The sequence below is a fragment of the Pan troglodytes genome, chromosome 9 (assembly GCF_028858775.2).
Source record: "Pan troglodytes isolate AG18354 chromosome 9, NHGRI_mPanTro3-v2.0_pri, whole genome shotgun sequence".
Taxonomy (NCBI): domain Eukaryota; kingdom Metazoa; phylum Chordata; class Mammalia; order Primates; family Hominidae; genus Pan; species Pan troglodytes.
Genome location: NC_072407.2, coordinates 121245848 through 121268986, shown reverse-complemented (window position 1 = coordinate 121268986; position 23139 = coordinate 121245848). Strand labels below are relative to the sequence as shown.

The 23139-nt window shown below is 53.0% G+C and overlaps 2 protein-coding genes across 6 annotated transcripts in view; one reads left to right on the top strand and one right to left on the bottom strand.

Moving 5' to 3' along the window:
• The first annotated feature begins 4642 nt into the window (after positions 1 to 4642).
• On the top strand, positions 4643 to 13266 carry MCAM (melanoma cell adhesion molecule). 3 transcript variants are annotated; one of them, XM_001149681.8, is made up of 16 exons: positions 4643 to 4771; positions 6538 to 6662; positions 6761 to 6968; positions 7052 to 7122; positions 7225 to 7312; positions 8857 to 9036; positions 9159 to 9280; positions 9379 to 9541; positions 9642 to 9760; positions 9863 to 10004; positions 10161 to 10282; positions 10391 to 10532; positions 10627 to 10722; positions 10909 to 11056; positions 11346 to 11463; positions 11901 to 13266. In XM_001149681.8, the coding sequence occupies exons 1-16, from the start codon at positions 4705 to 4707 to the stop codon at positions 11928 to 11930; spliced, it is 1941 nt and encodes a 646-aa protein (XP_001149681.3). In that variant the 5' UTR covers positions 4643 to 4704; the 3' UTR covers positions 11931 to 13266. The 3 variants fall into 3 exon arrangements, with proteins under 3 accessions (XP_001149681.3, XP_009422598.2, XP_016777636.1); XM_009424323.5 differs by lacking the exon at positions 11346 to 11463; XM_016922147.4 differs by lacking the exon at positions 10627 to 10722 and having other exon boundaries at positions 11901 to 12676.
• A 381-nt stretch (positions 13267 to 13647) lies between these two features.
• Positions 13648 to 23139, bottom strand: part of CBL (Cbl proto-oncogene) — a 105180-nt gene continuing 95688 nt past the window's right edge. For all 3 annotated transcript variants that reach the window (XM_001165648.6, XM_016922146.4, XM_063783474.1), the window contains one exon: positions 13648 to 22296. In XM_001165648.6, the coding sequence (XP_001165648.1) occupies positions 22010 to 22296 (287 nt within the window). In that variant the 3' untranslated portion in view covers positions 13648 to 22009. The remainder of the gene's footprint in view (positions 22297 to 23139) is intronic.

Genomic DNA, 23139 nt, shown 5'->3' with positions numbered 1-23139 from the left:
CCGTGTGGCAGGGAAGAGGAACTGCAGGAGCGTCCTTCAGGGAGGAGAGGGGCCAGAAGATCTCAACATGGCGCCCCCAGGTTTCCCACAGGCCCCCTCCTGTAGACCAGCCGGCCTTCCCCTCAGTGACGACTCAAAGTCAGATTTGAAGAGCTCTCTGGGGACATTCCTCTCCCTGGATGGTGGTATTCTGGGGAGCGGATGTGAACTTCCCTGAAGGGGAGAGGTGTAAACTCCCAGCATCCTGCTACCACCCTCCGCCCCCATCACCCTTCATTCCCCAGGTGCAGGCTGGGGGCAGAGGAGAGGGAAGGGGATTAGGTGCTGGGGCCGGGGAACCGAAACCCAGGGTGTCACCGCTGACAGCAGCGGGGCCCGCAGAGCTGCAGGGAGACAGAGCCGCCTCCCCGCGGCGCCGACGCTGCCATCTGGCTAGAGGGCCCCACTCTTTCTTTAACCAGGGTCACAGCCTCATTGCCTACCCAGGAGGCAGCCCCGAGACGCCCCCTGCGGCCTGGGTTTTCTCCACCCTGTCCCCGCGCCCACCCCAGCTCTGCCATCCCCGGCTGCACCGCTTTGTAAAGGGGACGGCTGGTCAGACCGAATCACTGCGCGGGCCCGCGCTGGGTCGGGCCTGGAGACTGGAGCTGGGGCTTCCGGAGAGCCCCAGGCTCCCCGCGCGCCCATCCACCCGCAGCCGCCTGAGCATTTATGGTAATGTTTGGGTTGGGGTGAGCGGCCGGATCCCCGCCCCCTGCCTCCGCCGGGCGGGACCTCGAGGCCGGCTCCTGGGGAGCTTAGCGCCGGCGCCTTCCCGCCGCGGCCGGGTCCCCTGGGTGGAGGCCCTGGGTGCCGGAGGCCTGAGGTCCGGCAGGTGGGCTGGCCCCCATGCGGAGGCTCCTAAGGCCGGGGCGTACGAGAGGGACAGTCCCAGTCGGTCGGAGGAGGGGTCCGCGGGGTTGGGGACTCCGATCCCGCTCAACCTACCCTAACCACCCACTGCTGCCCACCCAACCCCCGCCTCTGGCTTAAGAGTCCATCATCCCCAGGAAGAGTCCCGATGCATCCACATCCTCTTTCTCCTTCTCTCCCCCCACCCCCTGGCAGGGAAGGGGCTGAGGGAAGAGGCCAGCAGCTCTCAGGGGAGTCGTCGGAATGCTGGGAGCCTGGGAACAGACCCTGCGGTCCCTGGGAAAGCCAGGCTGTGGGAATCCCACCGTCAGCCCCCTCCCCAGGTTGGGCCACCGGATGTCAGAGACCCCAGTTCCCCAACGGGGATCTTTGTGAGGGTGGGCCCCGCCCCCCAGTTCAAGCCCCAGCCTGGCTCGACCCCAGAGTTCAGTAGGCCATCTGTGACGAAGACAGCCCCTCCCCCGCTCTCCGCCCTCCACCCCCCTGCCTGCTCCAACATAATCCTCGCCATTGTGCCCGTCGCCCTCTCCCCCCGCTCCCCCTCTCTAGACCCCTGTACAATGGGGCCTTTGCAGCCTCCAGAATGGAGATGAACTCACGGTTTTTCCAAGTTTAAAAATAGCCCCTCCCATCCCGCAGAAGGCCACCCTCCCTCTCTCCCATGGTGGTGTGGGGTGCACCTCCATCCCGGCTGTGCCTCCTTCCTCCTGCCCTGGGTCAGGTGCGAAGGACATGGGTGAGACAGCATCCGGCGGGAGCGGGGCTGCTTCCCCCGATTCAATCTCTTCCCCCACATCTTCCATCCACCCCCCAGTACAGTATCCGGTTTCCTGCCCCCTACCCTTTTCCACCCTGTTTTCTCTCCTTCAGTATAATCTTCTCCTACTCACACCCACATTCTGGAAAAATTCTCCAACTTCCGCACCCCCTCCAAAGACCCAGGCCGGATCCTATTATCTGGCCTGGCCAGGGGGTTCCCCAGTCTCGGTAACTGCCAAGATTGTTGGGACTCCCACCCCATGTCCTCACAGCAGCTGCAAACACCTCTTTATCAGCTTCCTTCCTCAAGCTACTTCTGACCCACCCTTCTCATATCCTCACATCCTGGTCAAGGCCCCTGGATCCAGAAGGGTGGGTCAGAAGTCGCTAAGTTCCCTTTGCTGGAGCTGAGAGAGGACACTTGGGTTCCAGTCTTGCCCCTTCATGGCCTCTGGGGACAGGTCCATCCTTGTCTTTTTACCTCCAACTCCCCAGGGCTCCACTTCTCCTTACAATGAGCTGAAAGCTCCACCCATCCAGGAGACTGTGGCTGAGGAGCCCAACCAGGACCCCCACCCCACCTGGCCTCAGTTTCTCCACCTGTGGTCAGACCTATACCAGAGACACGCAGAGGGCATTATGCGCAGGAGGGTCCCCTCATGTGTGAGGGGCCCAGGTCCACCATGGGGCTGGAGGAAAGCAGCCTTCTTGCCTGCAACCCAACGAGGGAAAAAAGAAGAAGAATTAGGACTCTGCCCCCAGGGCCTCTTCTGGCCCTGGCCTACATCTGAGCCAGGCTCTTCCAACCCAGTCCAGGTGCTGGGTCCCTGCAGGGTAGACGGCCATGGCCTCCTCCTCCAACTCCCTTCTGCTGGCTGTCACTCCTGTCCTGCTGGAAGTCCCGCAGCCACCTTCTCTCCCCTGGGGCTGCCGGAGCACTAGCCTCTGGCCTCTAAGAAGAGCTGAGGGCTGATCCCCTTCACCTTCCGCTCCCTCCACCCTGCTCCCTGCCTCCACTCCTGAGTCCTCTCCGAGGTCCTGACCCCTCTTTAGTTTGGAATCCCAAAGTGCCCACCTCATGAAACCATCCCAAAGCTATCTGTCCCCTGAGGCTATGACCCACTTCCGAGCAGCCTAGACAGCCCCAGGCTACTGGCTTCCTTAAAGGACAGTCTTCTGTGCTTGTTTGGTGGGGCCATGCGAAGGGACGTCACCCTGGGCTCTAGGCTCTGACCTCATTTCCCTTTCACCGCAGAGACGAATCCTCCACCCCCACCTGGCTTCACTCTCCTCCAGCGGAAGAAGAATTCAGAACTGACTGTCCTTGGTGGTTAGCTGGCTTTGTTTTCAGGCCAGAGAGGCGAATGATTAGTTAATGGTGTTAAGTGAAGGAAGGGGGTTGGGCAGGGAAGCCAGCTCCATGCCCAGCCGGGCCTGCCAGGGCAAACGGCATCCTTCAGCCATTCCCACTCCAGCCCAGCAGACAAAACATTCTCATCTAGTCAGCTCTGGGCCTGGGGCCAGTCCATACATTCACTCTGGAGGGCGAGCCAGCGTCCTCCTCTTGCTCTCCCTGCAGGCTCCAGGCTCCAGGCCCCTGGCCCGGTGGGCCTGGGCTCTGCACAGCCTCTGGCTGGAGACTAATGGCATTGGAGGAGGGGTCGAGAAGGCTCTGAAAGACAAGGCTGGTGTGGTTTTCCAGTCATCTCTGCGTCATCAAAACGCCACCCTGGAGCATGCTCTCAAGTCACCTGGCCATCTCCGGGGTTTGCTGGCTCACCCTCCACCTCCCCCAGCGAGCAGAGGGGTGGCCCCGCTGGGCAACAGACCTCTCCCCAAATCCAGGCCCCTATTTGGCACTCCCTGGTGGAGGCGCATCAGCAGATGTGGACCCCTTTTCTGAGGCCAGGCTGCTGGGGTCAGAGTGAGGCAAGAGCACCTCCCCCTCCCTAGAGCCTTAGTTCAAGAGGCCAGAAGACCCAGGGAGAAGCCGGCGTTTTGGGAGAAGGGGAGCTGCAGAGCTCCCCACCCAAGCAGGTCTGATTTGATTCTTCCCTCAGCTATGGACCCACAATCAATAGGGCTGGGGAAGACATGGGGTGGGGGAAGATCAGCGCTGCCGGGATCCTTTCAATCATCAGGAACAGCAACAGGTTTGCAGGGTCAGGCTGGGGACCCTCGCCCATTAACTCTTTCTTCTCCCTGTTTCTTTCTCTTAGGTGAGGGGAAACTGAGTTCCAGGGTAGGCTCCAGAGTGAAGAGGGAAGAAACATGATTCTCAAGGCCCAGGTCTGGACAAGTGTGAACACCTTGGGCCTGCGAATTCAGCCCCCTCCTTCCTTTCTCTGGTCAAAGGCTAGACTTGCAGGAGCTTGCGTTTGAAGGGACAGCCCAGAAGGCATCGTCTGCACTCCCCATACAGGTACTTCTGGGTCTGTGGGACTGGCGCAGGGTTCTTCTCCCAAAGCTGCCAGCACTGAGGCTGAGGCAGTGTCAGGCCGGCGGCAGCGGCAGTGGTGCCATCGTTCTGGGAAGCGATAGAGGCCGGCCTGAATTCTCTGTGGCAAGGGAGGGGAGCCCAAGTGGGAGGCCCCTTGGGGACACCGAGGACCAGGTCCGCTACTGCTCCTCCCCCAGGAGGTCCCCTAGGGGCTACATTGGCTGGCAGGGGCTGAGCAGCGGTGAGCCTGGCTGGCTTCGACCCGGGGCGACTCCGGGCATCCGGGACAGCTTCTCCTCGCTGCCACCTCGGCCAGTCAGACCCCGAGACACCTGTCACTACCCCCTCAGCCTTCCCAAGCCAGGAGCCTGGGAGTCCGGCTCTGGCCTACCTCCGGCAGCGCTCCTAGGCGCAGCTCCCGGGCTGGCGGCGCCGGGGCCCGCCCCCTAGGGCTGCGGCGCGCGGGGCGGGGGCTGGGGGCTGCGCGGGGCGGGGCGGGCCCGGACGCTCCGGGCCCCCTCCCCCGCCCCCCTGACGTCAGCCCCCGGCAGCCTCGAGCTGCTCACTTGGCTCTCGCCCTCCGGCCGGGAAGCATGGGGCTTCCCAGGCTGGTCTGCGCCTTCTTGCTCGCCGCCTGCTGCTGCTGTCCTCGCGTCGCGGGTGAGTGAGTTCGCAGGGGGGCCGCGCCCCGGCTAGGGGTCTGCGGTGGAGCGTGCCAGGGAGCAGAGCCAGCGGCGCGGCGGGGTCGGGGCGTTGCGTCTGGGAGGACGAGCCTCCTCCCTGGGTCCCCGATCCCCGGGCGCCTTGCGCGCGAGCAACTCTTCTTTGCAGCCAGTTTGCAGCCGGGATTCTAGAGTATCCCGGGAGCAGCACTCGGAAGGCGGGGAGGAGGCTGCTTCTGGGAACGAGAAGGGGTGGAGCTCAGCCTTTCGGGGTGCTGGGGGGTGGGTGGTCCCTGAGGTGCTCACTCTGGGGGCCCGCAATTGAAGCCGGGCAGGAGGCGCAGCTGGGGCGCATCCTCAAAGCCTGAATTCCGCGCCCGCCTGTTGCTGGAAAAGGCAGCTTCCTTCGCTGGAGGGGGTGCGCCGACCCACCCCTTCCCCCTTCTGCCTGGGCATCACGCCAGGCTGGAGGTGAGCGAGAGCGGGAGGTTCGGCGGCTCCCGCCCGAGCTGGGCGTTGGCAGGGGTTGCGGGGCGGTGTGGGTCGCCTCGCGCCTCCCCGAGTGATGGGATCATAGGGGACAGAGATGAGGGATGGAGGATTCCCATACTGGAAGCGCCCGCTGGCTTATTTTGGGGACCACATTCAGGTGGGAAGTGCGCCCGGGCACCTCGGAGCGTTTCTCCGGATCCGCCTGGTAGCAGGGCGCTCTCGGGTCCACGCTGCCCTTGTATGGCCCGCAGCGGTGTCGCGTGTTTCTCTTGGCTCCCATTCCGCCGTCCCAGCCGCTGTCCGGCTGGGGAAGGGGAGGGCTAGGCAATACCCAGCTCGCTGGCCTCGTGCCCAGTGCCAACCATGTCCCTGGGGTATTCCAGGCTACTGCCTCCCAGGCTGACTTTATTTCTGGGGAAAGGGCTAAATCGGGCTCCACAGTTGCAGCCGGTCCAGCTCCACCCTGCCCTGCTCTTCTAGCTCTGGGAGGAGTCAGGGGTCTGAGGCTCTGGGTTGGAGACCCCACCTTCCACTGCCCTCCTTGTCCGAGAGCCAAGGTAACAACCCAGGCATCCCAGAGCCCAGGCAGATGGTGTCGAGTGACATCACCTCCTCACAGGGCTGGCAGCACGCTGGCACCACTGACGTCACTCCTGCCCACTGCCTGGCCCTTGCCCTGACCCCTGGGGGAGACTCTGACCTCTCCATCCTTACCAGCTACCTAGGGTGGGGTCCGCGGGTGTGTGCGGAGTGTTCATGGAGGTGCTGCTGAGGGAGCATGAGACCGGAACTTCCGCCAGAGTTAGCCCGCTGGGGAGTTAGGGCAGGGATTTTGGAGGGCAGAGGGTAGAGCAGTGGTGTCTTCCCCTGGCGGTGGTGACACAAAAGGGCCTGTGTGCCCCAGCCTGGCACATGCTTTGCATTCCCACACTCTGAGCTCACCCGGAGAGGAGGGGGCCTGGAAGGAAAGGGGCCTTCCTCTTGGCCCCGAGCCTAGGTTGCCCCTTTCTGCCCCTCTACCAGCCTCAGCTGGAGCTGTTCGGTGCTCAGTCTCTGCTCAATCTCTGCTCGGCTCCAAGGACCTGGGATCTCCTGGACGGGGAGAGGGCTGGCCCAGGTGGGGCGCGGGTCGGGGGGTAGAGCGTTCAGAGGACAGGGCCCTCTGCAGACCCTCTGAGTGGCAGGAAAAACAGCTGCAGCAGCGCTGCGAGGGGAGGGGCGGACAGCAGCCGGAGCTGACACAGCTGCGGGGGCCCCGCCTCCCTCCCCCAGGTGTGCCCGGAGAGGCTGAGCAGCCTGCGCCTGAGCTGGTGGAGGTGGAAGTGGGCAGCACAGCCCTTCTGAAGTGCGGCCTCTCCCAGTCCCAAGGCAACCTCAGCCATGTCGACTGGTTTTCTGTGAGTGCTTGGGCTCCTGCAAGAGCAGCCCGGGGAGGGAGACTCTGCCCCTCTTGTAGCCCAGGACCCTTCTCCTCCTCTGTGTCTCCTCCCATTAGGTCCACAAGGAGAAGCGGACGCTCATCTTCCGTGTGCGCCAGGGCCAGGGCCAGAGCGAACCTGGGGAGTACGAGCAGCGGCTCAGCCTCCAGGACAGAGGGGCTACTCTGGCCCTGACTCAAGTCACCCCCCAAGACGAGCGCATCTTCTTGTGCCAGGGCAAGCGCCCTCGGTCCCAGGAGTACCGCATCCAGCTCCGCGTCTACAGTGCGTGACCCTGTGTCTGCCAGCAGGGTAGTGAGGGTGGTGGGACGTGGCCAGATGTCCCCCTCATTTCTATTTTCTTGTAGAAGCTCCGGAGGAGCCAAACATCCAGGTCAACCCCCTGGGCATCCCTGTGAACAGTAAGGAGCCTGAGGAGGTGAGATGTGTGGCAGGTGGGCTGGGCAGCTGGTGCGCAGCCGCTGAGATGGGGCTTGAAGGGGGCTCGGAGGCAGGGAGACTCACACCCTGTGCTCTTTAGGTCGCTACCTGTGTAGGGAGGAACGGGTACCCCATTCCTCAAGTCATCTGGTACAAGAATGGCCGGCCTCTGAAGGAGGAGAAGAACCGTGAGTAGCCCTTTCTCCCAAAAGCCACCCTTGGGCCAGGTGTGGTAGCTCACACCTGTAATCTCGGTGCTTTGGGAGGCCAAGGCAGGAGGATCTCTGGAGGCCAGGAGTTCAAGACCACCTTGGACAACATAGGGTGACCCTGTCTCTACAGAAAATAAAAAAATTAGCCAGGCATGGTGGTGTGTGCCTGTGGTCCCAGATACTTGGGAGGCTGAGGCAGGAGGATCATATGAGCCCAGGAAATGAAGGCTGCAGTGAGCTAGGATTGCGCCACCACACTCTGGCCTGGATGACAGAGCGAGACCCCATCTCTTAAAAAGAGCTGTCCCTATGGTACTACACAGGAACTGCCTTACATTTTCTTTAAGCTTTTAACTTAGAAAAATTATACAAATGGTACTTGAAAATATTTTCATGAGAATTTAAACTGACAAAAAATCTAGAAGTTTCTTCTTGCCTGAGACCCCCCCCCTCCCAAAAATAATCTCTGCTATCAGGGTGTGTTCTTTCAAGCCTATTTCTATGTATTTGCTTATATATAGAAATATTTCTAGAATGATATAGGCTTCTGTTTTTTATTATCTAAATCAGTCATTCTTAACCAGGGGTGATTTTGTACCCCCTCCTCCTAGGAGATATTTGGCAATGTCTGGAGATATTTTTGGTTGTCACACATGGAGTGGGTGCTACTGCCATCTAGTAGGTAGAGAGACCAAGGATGTTGCTAACATCCTATAGGGCACAGGACAGCCCCCACAATAAAGAATCAACGTGGCCTAAAACATCAGTAGTGCTGGCTGGGCTCACGCCTGTAATCCCAGCACTTTTGGAGGCCAAGGTGGGTGGATCACCTGAGGTCGGGAGTTCAAGACCAGCCTGTCCAACAGGGAGAAACCCCATCTCTACTGAAAATACAAAAGTAGCCGGGCGTGGTGGCGCATGTCTGTAATCCCAGCTACTCAGGAGGCTGAGGCAGGAGAATCACTTGAAGCCAGGAGGGAGGTGGAGGTTGCAGTGAGCCGAGATTGTAACACTGCACTCCAGCCTGGGCAACAATGAGTGAAACTCTGTCTGAAAAAAAAAAAAAAAAAAAATTATCAGTAGTGCTGAGAAACCCTGGTCTAAGTGGTGGTGTATGGTATACATCGTTAGACAATTTCTTTTATACAATGTTTCTGGGTCAGTCTATTTAGATCAACTGATCGTTTTGCTTACTGCCAAGTTTTCCATACTATGCATAGCAGGTAGTCGAGTTCACCATTCCCCATTTAGTGGACCTCTAGACGGCTGCTCGTTTTTATCATTGCAGCATTCTTTGCACATATCCTTGGATATGAGCAGACATGAAAATGTTTTTCTAGGGTTGACACTGAGCAGTAAAAGTGCTGGGTTGAAGGGTTTCCAGCTTGCATTTGTACCTGGCCTTCTACAGGGGACAGGGGGCTATTTAGATGGTCCCCTGCCAACCCCGGTGGACAACCCTAGGGTGGGGCCGGAGGTGGGGCTGAGGCTGAGTCTTCCTCCCCTTCCTCCCTGCCCAGGGGTCCACATTCAGTCGTCCCAGACTGTGGAGTCGAGTGGTTTGTACACCTTGCAGAGTATTCTGAAGGCACAGCTGGTTAAAGAAGACAAAGATGCCCAGTTTTACTGTGAGCTCAACTACCGGCTGCCCAGTGGGAACCACATGAAGGAGTCCAGGGAAGTCACCGTCCCTGTTTTCTGTGAGTACTAACCTGACTCTCTGCTTACTGGGGCTGGGGCTGCTGGAAACTCCTGCTGGCTTCCCCCTTATCCAGCCCAGGGTTGACTCATGGGCCAAGAGCTACCCCCTTTGCCTATGCAGACCCGACAGAGAAAGTGTGGTTGGAAGTGGAGCCCGTGGGAATGCTGAAGGAAGGGGACCGCGTGGAAATCAGGTGTTTGGCTGATGGCAACCCTCCACCACACTTCAGCATCAGCAAGCAGGTGTGGGGGCTTTGTGCTGGGTGCAGGTGGGGGTGCAAGCAGAGATCCAGGTGGAGTGGCGGGAGGGGCACTCTGCTCACCTCCCCAATCCTCCCTAGAACCCCAGCACCAGGGAGGCAGAGGAAGAGACAACCAACGACAACGGGGTCCTGGTGCTGGAGCCTGCCCGGAAGGAACACAGTGGGCGCTATGAATGTCAGGGCCTGGACTTGGACACCATGATATCGCTGCTGAGTGAACCACAGGAACTACTGGTGAACTGTGAGGGGCTGGGGACCCAGGACAGGGGGACCAGGCTGGGGCAATAGGGAACTGGCCCCGCCCTGCCCTGCCCTGGGTGACATGATTGCTGTACCCCCAGATGTGTCTGACGTCCGAGTGAGTCCCGCAGCCCCTGAGAGAGAGGAAGGCGGCAGCCTCACCCTGACCTGTGAGGCAGAGAGTAGCCAGGACCTCGAGTTCCAGTGGCTGAGAGAAGAGGTACCCAGGCGGGTCTGGGGCAAGGGGCTGATGGGGTGGGTGGGGCTGGGGGTGACAAGAATGTGCTCTTTCCCAGACCCTCTGACCCATCTCTCATCCCAGACAGGCCAGGTGCTGGAAAGGGGGCCTGTGCTTCAGTTGCATGACCTGAAACGGGAGGCAGGAGGCGGCTATCGCTGCGTGGCATCTGTGCCCAGCATACCCGGCCTGAACCGCACACAGCTGGTCAACGTGGCCATTTTTGGTGAGGCCCTCCCTCTGGGTAGAGACCAGGTCACCCCAAGTGGGGTGGTTTTTAAGCTCTTTGACAAAAAGCCACCTGCTGCCCTGGGGAGCTCTGGTGCGGAGGGGGAGGCAGGCTAGCTGGGCTCGCCGCCTCACCTCTCCCTACCTCCCCAAGGCCCCCCTTGGATGGCATTCAAGGAGAGGAAGGTGCGGGTGAAAGAGAATATGGTGTTGAATCTGTCTTGTGAAGCGTCAGGGCACCCCCGGCCCACCATCTCCTGGAACGTCAACGGCACGGTAAGCGGGTGTCTCATCTGCCACACTCTCCTAATCCCTGTCTGGGCTTTGTGGCCAGGACCAGAGATCCTCCCCATCCCCTGAGCTGCCTCCTTCCTTTCCTCGCAGGCAAGTGAACAAGACCAAGATCCACAGCGAGTCCTGAGCACCCTGAATGTCCTCGTGACCCCGGAGCTGTTGGAGACAGGTGTTGAATGCACGGCCTCCAACGACCTGGGCAAAAACACTAGCGTCCTCTTCCTGGAGCTGGGTGAGGGCTGCATCCCTGCAGGGGATGGCAGGGGCAGGCCCAGGCACGGGCAGTAACTTGCGCTTCTCCTAACACACCTCCCTCTGCCTCCTAGTCAATTTAACCACCCTCACACCAGACTCCAACACAACCACTGGCCTCAGCACTTCCACTGCCAGTCCTCATACCAGAGCCAACAGCACCTCCACAGGTAAGCCAGGCCTGGCAAGAGAACAGGGCTGTGCCAGGGCATCCTTTCTGCCCTGTCCCTCCCCAGAGAGCCCTGTCCAGAAAGGTGAGTAGCAGCCCCATCTTGTCGGCCCTGGACTGGCTGGGGCAACGATGGTGACGAGGTGGCCTGGGGCAGGGAGTGACGAGGAGTGTCTTTGTGGCGCAGAGAGAAAGCTGCCGGAGCCGGAGAGCCGGGGCGTGGTCATCGTGGCTGTGATTGTGTGCATCCTGGTCCTGGCGGTGCTGGGCGCTGTCCTCTATTTCCTCTATAAGAAGGGCAAGCTGCCGTGCAGGCGCTCAGGCAAGCAGGAGATGTAAGCCCAACACCGGCCCCTCCGCCCCCGCCCGTTTTGCCACCCCGCCTGCTGCCTGCCCAGCGCCCGCCTGCCCCTTGAGAGCAGGAGTGGGGCCCTAGGTCAGGGTGCTGCCTGCTCCACTGCCCACTGCCCAGCTTCCATCAGCCACGTGGTCTCATGACCTGCTTCCCTGCCCTGGGCTGGCCCTGGAGCAAGGAGCCCTCATCCATTCCACATCCTTCACAGCGGGCCCTTCTCTTCCTGTGGCCCTGAGGTACCAACCTCTCACCTCCCTCCCTCCTCCCAGCACGCTGCCCCCGTCTCGTAAGAGCGAATTTGTAGTTGAAGTTAAGTCAGATAAGCTCCCAGAAGAGATGGGCCTCCTGCAGGGCAGCAGCGGTGACAAGAGGGCTCCGGGAGACCAGGTAGGAGGCGGTTCCTGTGGCCAGAGCCTGCCACATCCTCAGGGACCGGGGGCAGTAGGGACTAACGGTTCTAACTCTCTATCCTTCATCCCTCTTTGTCGGAGATAGGGAGCAGGCCCCATCTTGCCTTCTTAACACTACTCACAGATGGCAGGGCCAAGCACCTGGCTGAGGGAGCTTGGAGGAAGACTGAAAAAGACCCTGTCCCATCACCTTTTCCTGACCAATGCCCGTGGCTCTGGGTGTGGCCATTTCACCAGTGCAGTCAGACGGGGGCCGCCCTCCTTCCCTGGCCTGCCATGCCCATCCTAGCTTCCTCCCCAACGCTGCCCACCAAATTCATCGGCTTCTGCTTCCATCTCTCCTTCCTCTCGGTGCTCACACCTTCAACTCAGCACCGTCTCCGTGTTCCCCTCTTCTCCTCTACCCACTTTTAGGGAGAGAAATACATCGATCTGAGGCATTAGCCCCGAATCACTTCAGCTCCCTTCCCTGCCTGGACCATTCCCAGCTCCCTGCTCACTCTTCTCTCAGCCAAAGCCTCCAAAGGGACTAGAGAGAAGCCTCCTGCTCCCCTCGCCTGCACACCCCCTTTCAGAGGGCCACTGGGTTAGGACATGAGGACCTCACTTGGCCCTGCAAGGCCCGCTTTTCAGGGACCAGTCCACCACCATCTCCACGTTGAGTGAAGCTCATCCCAAGCAAGGAGCCCCAGTCTCCCGAGCGGGTAGGAGAGTTTCTTGCAGAACGTGTTTTTTCTTTACACACATTATGGCTGTAAATACCTGGCTCCTGCCAGCAGCTGAGCTGGGTAGCCTCTCTGAGCTGGTTTCCTGCCCCAAAGGCTGGCTTCCATCATCCAGGTGCACCACTGAAGTGAGGACACACCGGAGCCAGGCGCCTGCTCATGTTGAAGTGCGTTGTTCACACCCGCTCCGGAGAGCACCCCAGCAGCATCCAGAAGCAGCTGCAGTGTTGCTGCCACCACCCTCCTGTCTGCCTCTTCAAAGTCTCCTGTGACATTTTTTCTTTGGTCAGAAGCCAGGAACTGGTATAATTCCTTAAAAGATACGTGCCGGGGCCAGGCGCGGTGGCTCACGCCTGTAATCCCAGCACTTTGGGAGGCCGAGGCGGGCGGATCACAAGGTCAGGACGAGACCATCCTGGCTAACACGGTGAAACCCCGTCTCTACTAAAAATACAAAAAAAAAAATTAGCTAGGCGTAGTGGTTGGCACCTATAGTCCCAGCTACTCGGAAGGCTGAAGCAGGAGAATGGTATGAATCTAGGAGGTGGAGCTTGCAGTGAGCCGAGACCGTGCCACTGCACTCCAGCCTGGGCAACACAGCGAGACTCCGTCTCGAGGAAAAAAAAAAAAAACGTGCCTGCAGTGAGGAAGCTGGGCACTGTTTTTGAGTTCAGGTGAATTAGCCTCAATCCCCCGTGTTCACTTGGCTCCCATAGCCCTCTTGATGGATCACATAAGACTGAAAGGCAGAGGGGAGCAGACAAAGATGAGGTCTACACTGTCCTTCATGGGGATTAAAGCTATGGTTATATTTGCACCAAACTTCTACAAACCAAGCTCAGGGCCCCAACCCTAGAAGGGCCCAAATGAGAGAATGGTACTTAGGGATGGAAAACAGGGGCCTGGCTAGAGCTTCGGGTGTGTGTGTCTGTCTGTGTGTATGCATACGTATGTGTGTATATATGGTTTTGTCAGGTGTGTAAATTTGCAAATTGTTTCCTTTATATATGTATGTATATATATATATGAAAAATAAAGCTTAATTGTCCCAGAAATCATACATTGCTTTTTATTCATCATGGGTACCACAGGAACCTGGGGGCCTGTGAAACTACAACCAAAAGGCACACAAAACCGTTTCCAGTTGGCAGCAGAGATCAGGGGTCACCTCTGCTTCTGAGCAAATGGCTCAAGTTCTACCACAAAGCAGACAGTCACCCTACTTTTCAGCAGCAAAACTGCCCTGATGACGCAGCACGAAGGGCCTGGCAGGCTGTTAGCAGGAGCTGTGTCCCCTTCCTATGCTTTCCTGCCACTTGGAACTGCCCTCCAGACAGCAGCTCAGGCTCACCGCCATGAGGAAGGGGGCCTTGGCATTTGGTCTTACGGCAACTCGAGTATTGCCTCCCAACCCCCTGAATGAGCAAGAACTCAAGTCCGCTACAACAAAAGAAACTTTATTTAAAAATATTTTTTTACAGACATGGGTGCTTGAAAAAGCTCTTTAGTTAACTGTGTATGGAAATGAAAAAAAATTAATAAATAACATTAGTAAAACAGACTTCTAAACATTAATACACTGGCAAAATAAAATGGACTTAAAATGAAAATGAATCTTAAAGCTCTGCTATTCTCTGTAAGAATATTTACCTTCTGTTTTTCTTATTCTTTACAGGTGAGAATGATTAAATACTGCTAATATAAATTTTTTATATTAATGACACATTTTTAAAATAGTCCACGAAAATCTCATCTATGTGTTTGTTTTGTTTTCTTCTTAACACTGATATACAAATTGGGACTCTTCATTCTGGAGAAAGCATCAGGTTCTCTCCAGCACTCCCAGGCTAAGAATTTCAAAATCTTGAATAAGGAGGACTTTAAAATTTCTGTCTCCCAATTCTTTATTAGGTAAAGGCAGGGGAAAACTGAGGAAAGGGTAAAAGATAAGTAAGATGTCATTATATAGAAAAACTTTTGCTAAAGCTCACTATAGTCACATTACTGAGGACAGGCTTCTGGTCCATGTTCCTTGCTGCCCTTCCCTGGGGAAACCAGGCCCTGCAGAGGGCACTAGCTGCTTAATGCTTTAAGTCTGAAGCCTTCAAATGAAAGGCCAGCCACATCTGATGGGGGCTGGGGGGTGGGGGCAGGAGGTCTAGACCAGTTCAGGATCCAGCAAAAAGAAAAGACAAAGCCACCAACCTCCCCTTCTCAGGAGAGTCCATCCTATACTCCTCCACACAACTAGGTAATTAATGTCATCAGAAGGCTAGGACACTTGGAATGGTCCAGAGTTTACCTGGGAATTGTGAAACATTCTGTCTTTTGCAGGAGACAAGGCATGCAACCTGATAACTAAGCTTGTGATTGGAACCAACCAAATGATCCCAGGGCACAATGCTTCTCTCCTCCACTGAAGTCTCACAGCAGGGGAAAGGGACTCCAGACACACTGCACCTGCATGTCACCTCTCCAGTCACAGAGAGCATTCTTTCCTGTCTCCTAGACACTAAGGACTAATGAAACTCAAGGTAGAGGAGCTCAGACTCTGGTATTTCCATATTAAGTCCTAAAATGCAGCCTGGGATACAGTGCTGCCTTAGAAAGGCACAAAACATTTGGCTTTTTTTTTTTTTTCAGTGTGCTAAAAATTGTTTTGTTTTGAGTAAAGGAAAAAGATATATAAGGTTAAAAATCCCAAGTCACCACAGCCAGAAAACAGATGTAGGAGGTGCCTCATAGCTGCCATGCCCCTACCACATGTGTCAGCAGGAAGTCAGGCTTTTCTTTCAAGGCCAAGACACTAGAACAGTGCTGAGCAGCGTAGGTCAGGAGGCATTTACTCTCATGGGCATTGCGTTGCAGGCTCACTCACCCAGACAGCAGGAGAAACAGGCCATGGAAGACAACACGTGGTCTACAGACTCAGAAGTAGTTCTCTGCCTCTCCGGTTTTAAGATGGCCATAAGCATGGCTACCCTCACCCACAACAAGGTCAGAGGTAGGTAGAGAGGAGGGAGCTGACACACAGGCACCCAGGACACCCTGCTTCAGGGCTCAGCATGGAGGTGGCGCAAGGCCTGAGGAGTTGCACATAGCACGCATTGAGCAATACTCCTCTCTGGCCTCCTGTCTGATTTAGCGGCAGAAGGAGAATGTAGGAGAGGCAATGTTGGTGGGGAGGGGGCGGGGCCTGACATTCATTTTTGGGACTGAATCAGGCAATCAGGACTCTGCTGATTTCTTCAGCTGCCAAATCAGGAGATCTGAGGTTGGCTTTTGGGCTTTGCTCTGTACAAACACAGGGAGTGGTCGGCTGCATTTTTCTCAAGCTCTGTACCCAGGAAGGGGCGGCAAGAGCACCACACAGCTTAGTCTGTCTGTCAACAACCGGCCCTTCCACCCGTGCTCCCCACCTGACTCGCCATGGACATGCGGGGCCTGCTCTCCCCATCCCTATATCCCCATCTCCTACTCTTTTGCTACTTTCCAGAACCAAGAAATACTGGTATTTCCCACTGGAACCAACCCAGATTTCCTGGGACACAGTGAAGGCACATGGCACTGCTGTCCCTCTGCTGCTTAACTCAGGAGCCTAGTCTACAACATCAAAGGCAAAGTCTGATGACCCACCCTTCCTCCCTTGATGGACATCTTTGGATTATTAGGTAACTTCTGTGTGTATCAAATGACTCTAGTAGTTTAAAAAACTTTTAAGTAAGGCAGTATGAAATACCTTACAACTCAGGACAGGCTCTGAGATGAGAGAAATATAAGATCAAAAGATTTAGGCAAGCAAAAGCATAGTTTAAAAAAAAAAACAGAAAAGGAAAGCTTTTATATAGGACTAAAATGAAAGCAATTGCCAGAGAAGAGACAGGTATACTGTCTAAAGAGCTCTCGGTAAAAACTCTATCCTAAACTGGAATCTATATTTAATTTCTATCCTGGCAACTGCTCCAATATTATATATTCTTACTGGCTCTGGCAAAGTAGTTTCTGAGGTGCCTAGGAAGGCTTGCCTGAGAACATTACTGCAGAGCGGCCCTCACACAGGAAGGAGCGAGAGGGTGAGGAGGAGAGTGGAGGAGACAGGCCACAAGCCCAGAGAATGAACATTTTCAAGCACTCAAACCTGAAGAGGACCCAGAAGTCCATGGATAGTGGCTACAGTGGAACCCGTTATTAGATTCTGCTCTCTAAATAAACACGGAAGAAGGCAAAAGACCTGAGGCTGAATGGAGGCTAAGGAAGGCCACCCAGGAACAGGCTAGCTCTGGAACAGGACAAGCTGGCCCACAAGAGGGAGGTAAGAAATCTTGGATGCCAAGACTGACAAAGGGAAGAAAAACAGGAAATAAAGAAGACAATGACCAGAATTAAGTTAAACCTAAGAATTTCTATGATGTCCCAGACAAACTCCTGTGCCTTCCTGTCCACTAGCAAAAAGGCAGTAGTGGCTTTACTCCTTGAGTAGAAGCCTTTTTAGGGTGTCTGTGGAGTCTCTGCTCACTTCTCTGAGAAGCTCCCTGTCTCCAGCTGAAGGAGCCTGCCGCATCTCTGCTCTCCCTGGCAAGGCCAACTGCTCAGAGATAGATACTTGATCAATGTGCTGGGCTGAGTGTAGTTTTTCTTAAGAATACGAAGTATGGGCCGGGCGCGGTGGCTCACGCCTGTAATCTTAGCACTTTGGGAGGCCAAGGTGGGTGGATCATGAGGGTCAGGAGTTCAAGACCAGCCTAGCCAAGACGGTGAAACCCTGTCTCTACTAAAAATATGAACATTAGCTGGGCATGGTGGCAGGCGCCTGTAATCCCAGCTACTCGGGAGGTTGAGGCAGAGAACTGCTTGAACCTGGGAGGCGGAGGTTGCGGTGAGTTGAGACTGCACCACTGCACTCCAGCCTGGGCGACACAGCGAGACTCTGTCTCAAAAAAAAAAAAAAAAATTAAGTATGGGAAATTGAGAATTTGTTCATGGTGATCCCCAGAGTTGGAAGGTGGTGTAGACTTGAGGACGAGAGTGCCTATTTGGGGGCCACATATACCATAAGCAGACTGTGAAGCGGGAGAAAGGACTAGGTGCAAAGCTCTGCAGTTCCAGCTCCACCCGAGAACCAAAGGCACTTCCCGTCCTGGGTTCTGCGAAATACCCTGCATCCTTACCACGACTCCACTCCCTCCTTTCTTCCGCTTGAACATTTCTGTTTCTTGTATCCAAAGGATCCCTAAGCAGTCAAAAATATAACCTTGATCGTCCTTCACTATCCACCACCCTCTAGGCATTAAGCCGTTCTATGTATTTCCAACAAAACACTGCTCATGGAGACTGAGTTCAAAGGAGTGACAGTAATAGTTTATGCTGAGTTACAGTATTTTAGATTGAGCTTCTAAAGCTCTAAGGTCTGGTAGAATGATGTGTGGACACTAAGCTTTAGAATCCCTCAACTCCTTGCTCTGGGAGGGAGGTAAAGGCTGACAATTAGGGGACTGATGGAGTTCAATCTGTATTAATGTCTGGCTCTTGGAAGACCCAACAACTGACTAAAGGATCTTTGGGTCCTGAGACCCGAAGACAGGGCCCACACCTCCAGCCCTTCTAAAACATAGTTAGCCACAACGGTTGTTGAAAGACTGGAAAACCAATTCCAAATAGTACAGGACATGGTGACAGGTCCCATAAGGGTGATACGAAAATCCTCCCAACAAGGGGGATTAGGGACGTAGCAGCTCAGGAAAAAGTTCAAGGAAGGCACTAGATTGGAAAGGGGAGTGTGGGCAGATGCTTTGCTTAAACATTTAATGCCCTACTGTGCAACTCTGAGCCAACTTACCTTTCAACTCACCAAACAGATTCTAATTATGTTGGAACAAATTCCAACATAAAAACAGTCGGTATCCATGACACTTACACCAAGGAATCTCCCAGGCATTATCAAAGCTACAGGAGACAACAGGGGATAATGGGAGAATCTTGGCCTGTTATTAACCAGGATAGCTCTATGAGGAAAGGTAAGTCTACATGAAAGAGCTGTGAATAAAAATTGCACAATCTTACTGGGAAGAGCTATTTTAAGGTCAAACGCAGAGGCTATGACAGCCCAAGTACAATCCCCCAAACATTAGTAAACTACTATGTGGTGCCAAGGGAAGGACACATACCTGACATTTCTGGCACATGGTCATCACTCATAAACATTTGCTGGATGAACAAACAAACTGTTAGAGCCAGACCAATAGTCAGAAAACTATTTTTCAATGAACAGTGGTCATTCCAGAGTCAGAAAAGGCCAATGGCAAGAAGAGGGACTTATAGTTTGAGAAGGTCTATAATCTTCTGACTTTAATGACATGAGGTAGGAGAATATTCTGCTTTATCACCATTGCTGAACACCTACAAAAAGAACTAGATCTTAAAGGGAATATATAGATGGTCCCTAGTTTTTACAAGGAAATTTTGTTATAAAAATTTGTGAGTTGACTGTTTGGGACCATAAACACATTTTACTTTTCTATAGAGAAAACACATATTTTAAGAGTGATGAACAGTGACCCCCACCTCCCTTAACCAGAAATCTTTTAAATCTACAAAATAGTTAAATAATACTAACAGTACTATCCCACATCTTGGGCCCCGGTAATGAGGGTCTGTGTAAAAAGAGAAAGGGAGAAGAATGGTAGATTATGTAGAATGGGGCTGGGGGGAGACGAGCAAGTGGAAGAGAGCGGCCACCCACAGGTAGAGAGCACTATTCACAAAAATATTAACAGGTAAATGCTGAGATGAGAAGCTGCCTGGTCTATTACTTAACTAAAGGGAGGTATATGAAGAGCCCACAGGTTTTTCCATTTTAAGAACCCTCTACTTTAGTGGAAGGAACATGGGGACAGCTGGAAAGGTCCAGTTGCTGCTCTGCAGCAACCCCGCAACAAGGCAGCTTGGAAAGCAACCCGTGAAGACACAGGGAAAGCATGAGACTGGCTGAATACAACAGCCCAATGAATATGAGAAAAAGCAGAACAAAGTGGTGTGGGTTTTTTTACTTTATTAGCCACTAGGAAGGGACAAGGGGAAGGGCTTGCCAAAAACGGCAACACTCGAAGTCTGTTCATAAAAGGCAGTTTTAATTAAATTCAGAGCAAAGCCAAAGAATTTTAAATTGCCATACAAATGGAGGGTGAAGAATGGGTTACTGGTGCCTTAGTCAACAGAAAATATAAGAAATTAAGGTTTTGAGAATAACCTCAAAACAAAAGCCACATGAAAACTTTCCTTAATCTTGCCTGGCAATCTCAGGCACAGACCCAGGTGTGTCCTCCGAGCACCCAGTCAAAGGAAAGATCCTCATGAAATGATCCAAAACCTTGAATGCTGGCAGATACCTGTGACAAACTAACACCCAAGCCCATGGATGGCACACACACACAACACAGGGAGCTGGAGCTTCAGTTTCACGCTGATTCAAAGAGCCACACAGGACTCAAAAAAGGAAAAGTCGAGACTGCGCTTAGCCTACACAGTAGGGAGATAATCTCCAGAGAAGATTTAGATGCATGGAAAAGGCAAAAGATATATAGCCAATGCTTTGTCTTCCAAAGAGATCTTTAGACTACAGGCAATATCTGCAGATAAAGAAAAATTATAATATGGATGGGCCTGGAAACTGCTTTTTTTTTTCTAGTTCTTTGTCTAGGCCTTCAATATTTAAACAAAATGCAAAACTGAACGTTACCTCAAAATGAAACAGTGTGTGTACTGGCTGTTAGAAGTTGATGGCAGCCTACTGTTTGATATTCACTGCCATCTTCCTCTGCCCCACTCTACCTCAACTCGGGACCGCCTCACCTAATGGTGGGCTTTGCCGCTTTATGCCATGTAGAGAAGACACTGGGTAACCACAGCAAATCAACACGAGATCCTGTACTGCCTACTCTGGGAATATAAATGGCTCTGAGGCCAGGGGATAAAACCAAAAGATCTAGGAGTAGCTGAATGCCAAGAGACGAGTTAGAACAAGTTTTAGTTCCAAAGATGATTAGACTGGAAAGAAAACTGATCCAAGGAGGGTCATTTCTGTGTAGATCTAAAGACAAAAGCATGATTTAGATTTTCAGGAAGACAGATTTATCAAAGAGCAGGCTTGCTTCTGACATGGAGAAAGGTTACACACTGCTAAGAAAGTCAGCTAAACACTCTGGACAGAATACTAACTGAACTCGAGGGATCATTTATCAGCATATAAAAGAACTGACTAATAGTTCTCCCAACTGGACCCTCAATCTTCTTTATGAACTTGCAATTACACAAACTGCCAGCCCATATTGTCTTTGACTACAGTAATTTATTCACTGAATGATGTCTAATTACCGTGAAGAACACAGTAATTACAGAGAGTATTTAGGACCTCAGGTGAAGAGGAGAAGGGAAGGAAAGGAGGAAAGAGATGTTACATTCCCAAAGCCACAGGCACAAGAAAAGAACCACATCATTGGGAGGCAGCAATGCAGGGAAGGTGCCATCAGCAAGAGGCTGGGCCACCATGGACATTATCCCCACTCCTTAAAGGGCAAAGGAAAAAACCACTGCTGAAAATATAACCTAATATTCCTCATGTTCAAATGAAGACACCCATATAAGCTGAAATTAATTCACTGGGAAGAAAAACTGAACAGATAAATCCTTACTGTCTATTTTGTGCATTTAAATAGCATGTGAACGAAGCTTCCTAAAAGCTTTCCGGTATTCTGGCCAGAAAGTCATCCTGGAAACAAATGTTCTTCCCTTCCCATTAAGTAGAAAGACTCATGACCTACATCAGAACACATACCTGGCACCAAGGCAACTGACTCCCACAGACTATTTTCTGGGGAGGGCATGGAATGTATTTAAAGGCCTCTATCTCAAATCGGTCATTATGTATTAGGATAATCAAAACATCTTAATAGATTCAATGTTCCTATAGAAACAGTGCTTTGGAGTGACCAGTGTTAGCTGCTAGTATCAAACATGCCTATAATAGTGTAGCAACAGTACTTTTCCTCCCACTTATCTACCAAACAAACCAATACCATCACACACAATAAAGAACATCCCATAAGCTGCTTGGCCTCAGTAAGGCTGGCCATAGCAAGCCCATGGCCCATGACAGAACACCAAGAAGGATGAGGAAGGAGTTGATGGGGAAAGAACAGACAGAAGGTGTTCTAAAAATAGAAGACTTTAGCTATGCACATGGTAATATAAGCCAAAGGGGAGTGTTGAAGTTGTAATACACACTAGGCTTGGGTATAATACCACAGTAGATGGAAGTCTTTAAAAAAAGATTCCTTCCTAAACCTTTTGTGCTAATTCCCTGCCTGGAATTAACACACACAGCAGGTTAATCTTATAATCACAAGGACACATACAACCACAAGCAGACACACACACACACGGCCACATCCTTAACCCAGGAAGTCTTAAGTCCTCAATTAGGATTTCCAGCAAAATACTTGTTCTATAGCTTTCTGGACTGTTCCCCAGGTAGGTTATCATGTAATATAATCCACACTCTCTCTACGTGGGAACTGAAGGACACCTTCAAATGCACTCAAGACCCATAAAATAATAAAACATACTAGCTGCTCCATTTTCATTTCACCACTTTGAAATCTTGGAACCACTGATGTGATATCCCACAGAGAGGGCAAGACTTCACTGTGAAGTCACCAAAGGAACTCCTGCCCTTCTAGGTGCCACTTGAGTAATAATTCCCAACTCACTGGTCCTCTAAACCTGCAGCAGGGAGATGGTGTGCTAGGTAGCTACATGGGCAGGAGAAGAAATGGAAACAAATTCCCGGAGGATGTTTTTGGCCATCTCGATGTTGTTCTGGGCAATGACCAAAGCTTTCTGGATGTCCTGGTAGGAGTACCCCTGACTCATGAGGTTCTCGATCTCACTGGAGAGCTGAGGTGAGGCGGTGGCAGCAGAGGCGGCAGGACCACTACCTTGCTGACAGCTGCCAGCTTTCCGTTCAGAGTTGATTCTCCGAGGGAATGGTTTTGGAGGCCTCTCGGGAACTTGGGAACCTTCAGTGACATCTAGAAGAAATAGGAAAGAAAATATTTGCAAATCTGGGGAAATCCTCATTTAACAACAGCAATAAAAATGTGCTAATATCAAGATATTACTGACTTCCTGTAAACTGGGTACATGTGCTCTTCAGTCACAAGGCTGGGTTTTACAGGTTCAAGGGTTTTAAGATATAGCCTCCTCATCACAATAAAAACAACCTTCTAAATATACCATGCACCTGTCCTATGAACAATAACCACTGCAAATCATAAACATCTGCATCATGCTTTACACTAAGCAACATGTTTGTGCACATGTAATTGTCTGTTTTAATTCTGAGGGGACCAGAGAAGATACTAAACTTCGCCTTCTACAAATAAGGAAAAAGACAGATATAAGTTGCAATAAAGCAGCATTAGCCAAGGCTGAGTGGGGGACATTGCTCGTCTGGGCAAGCGAAGGCTGTATTCTTTTTCACCAGCTGTCTGTCCTGAAGGCTGTCTTCAATTCCAAAGTGACAGCAACTCTGGCTGCTGCCCTACCAGGCAGTCACAGGTGCAAGAAGAGCAGCCTCCAGTAGTCAAGGCCCAACATGGGCTGGCTCCAGGCCCATTCAGTGTTGTGTTCCAGAGCTAGCATGCCTTCTTTCCAATGCAACAGAGCCCAGGAAAAAGGAATGTGTGCTCTGAGCCATCAAGCCTAATTACCAGTGTCATAAGGCATACTCAGAGAAACTATAAATCCTACCTACCCCTAACATAAGAAGAGCCAGAGTTTAAGGAACGACCTCTTTTCTAAGTCTGCAAAAATCCTAAAGAGTCTGACTACAGTCTAACTTCCTAACTTGGGACTTTCCTCCCATTTAGACA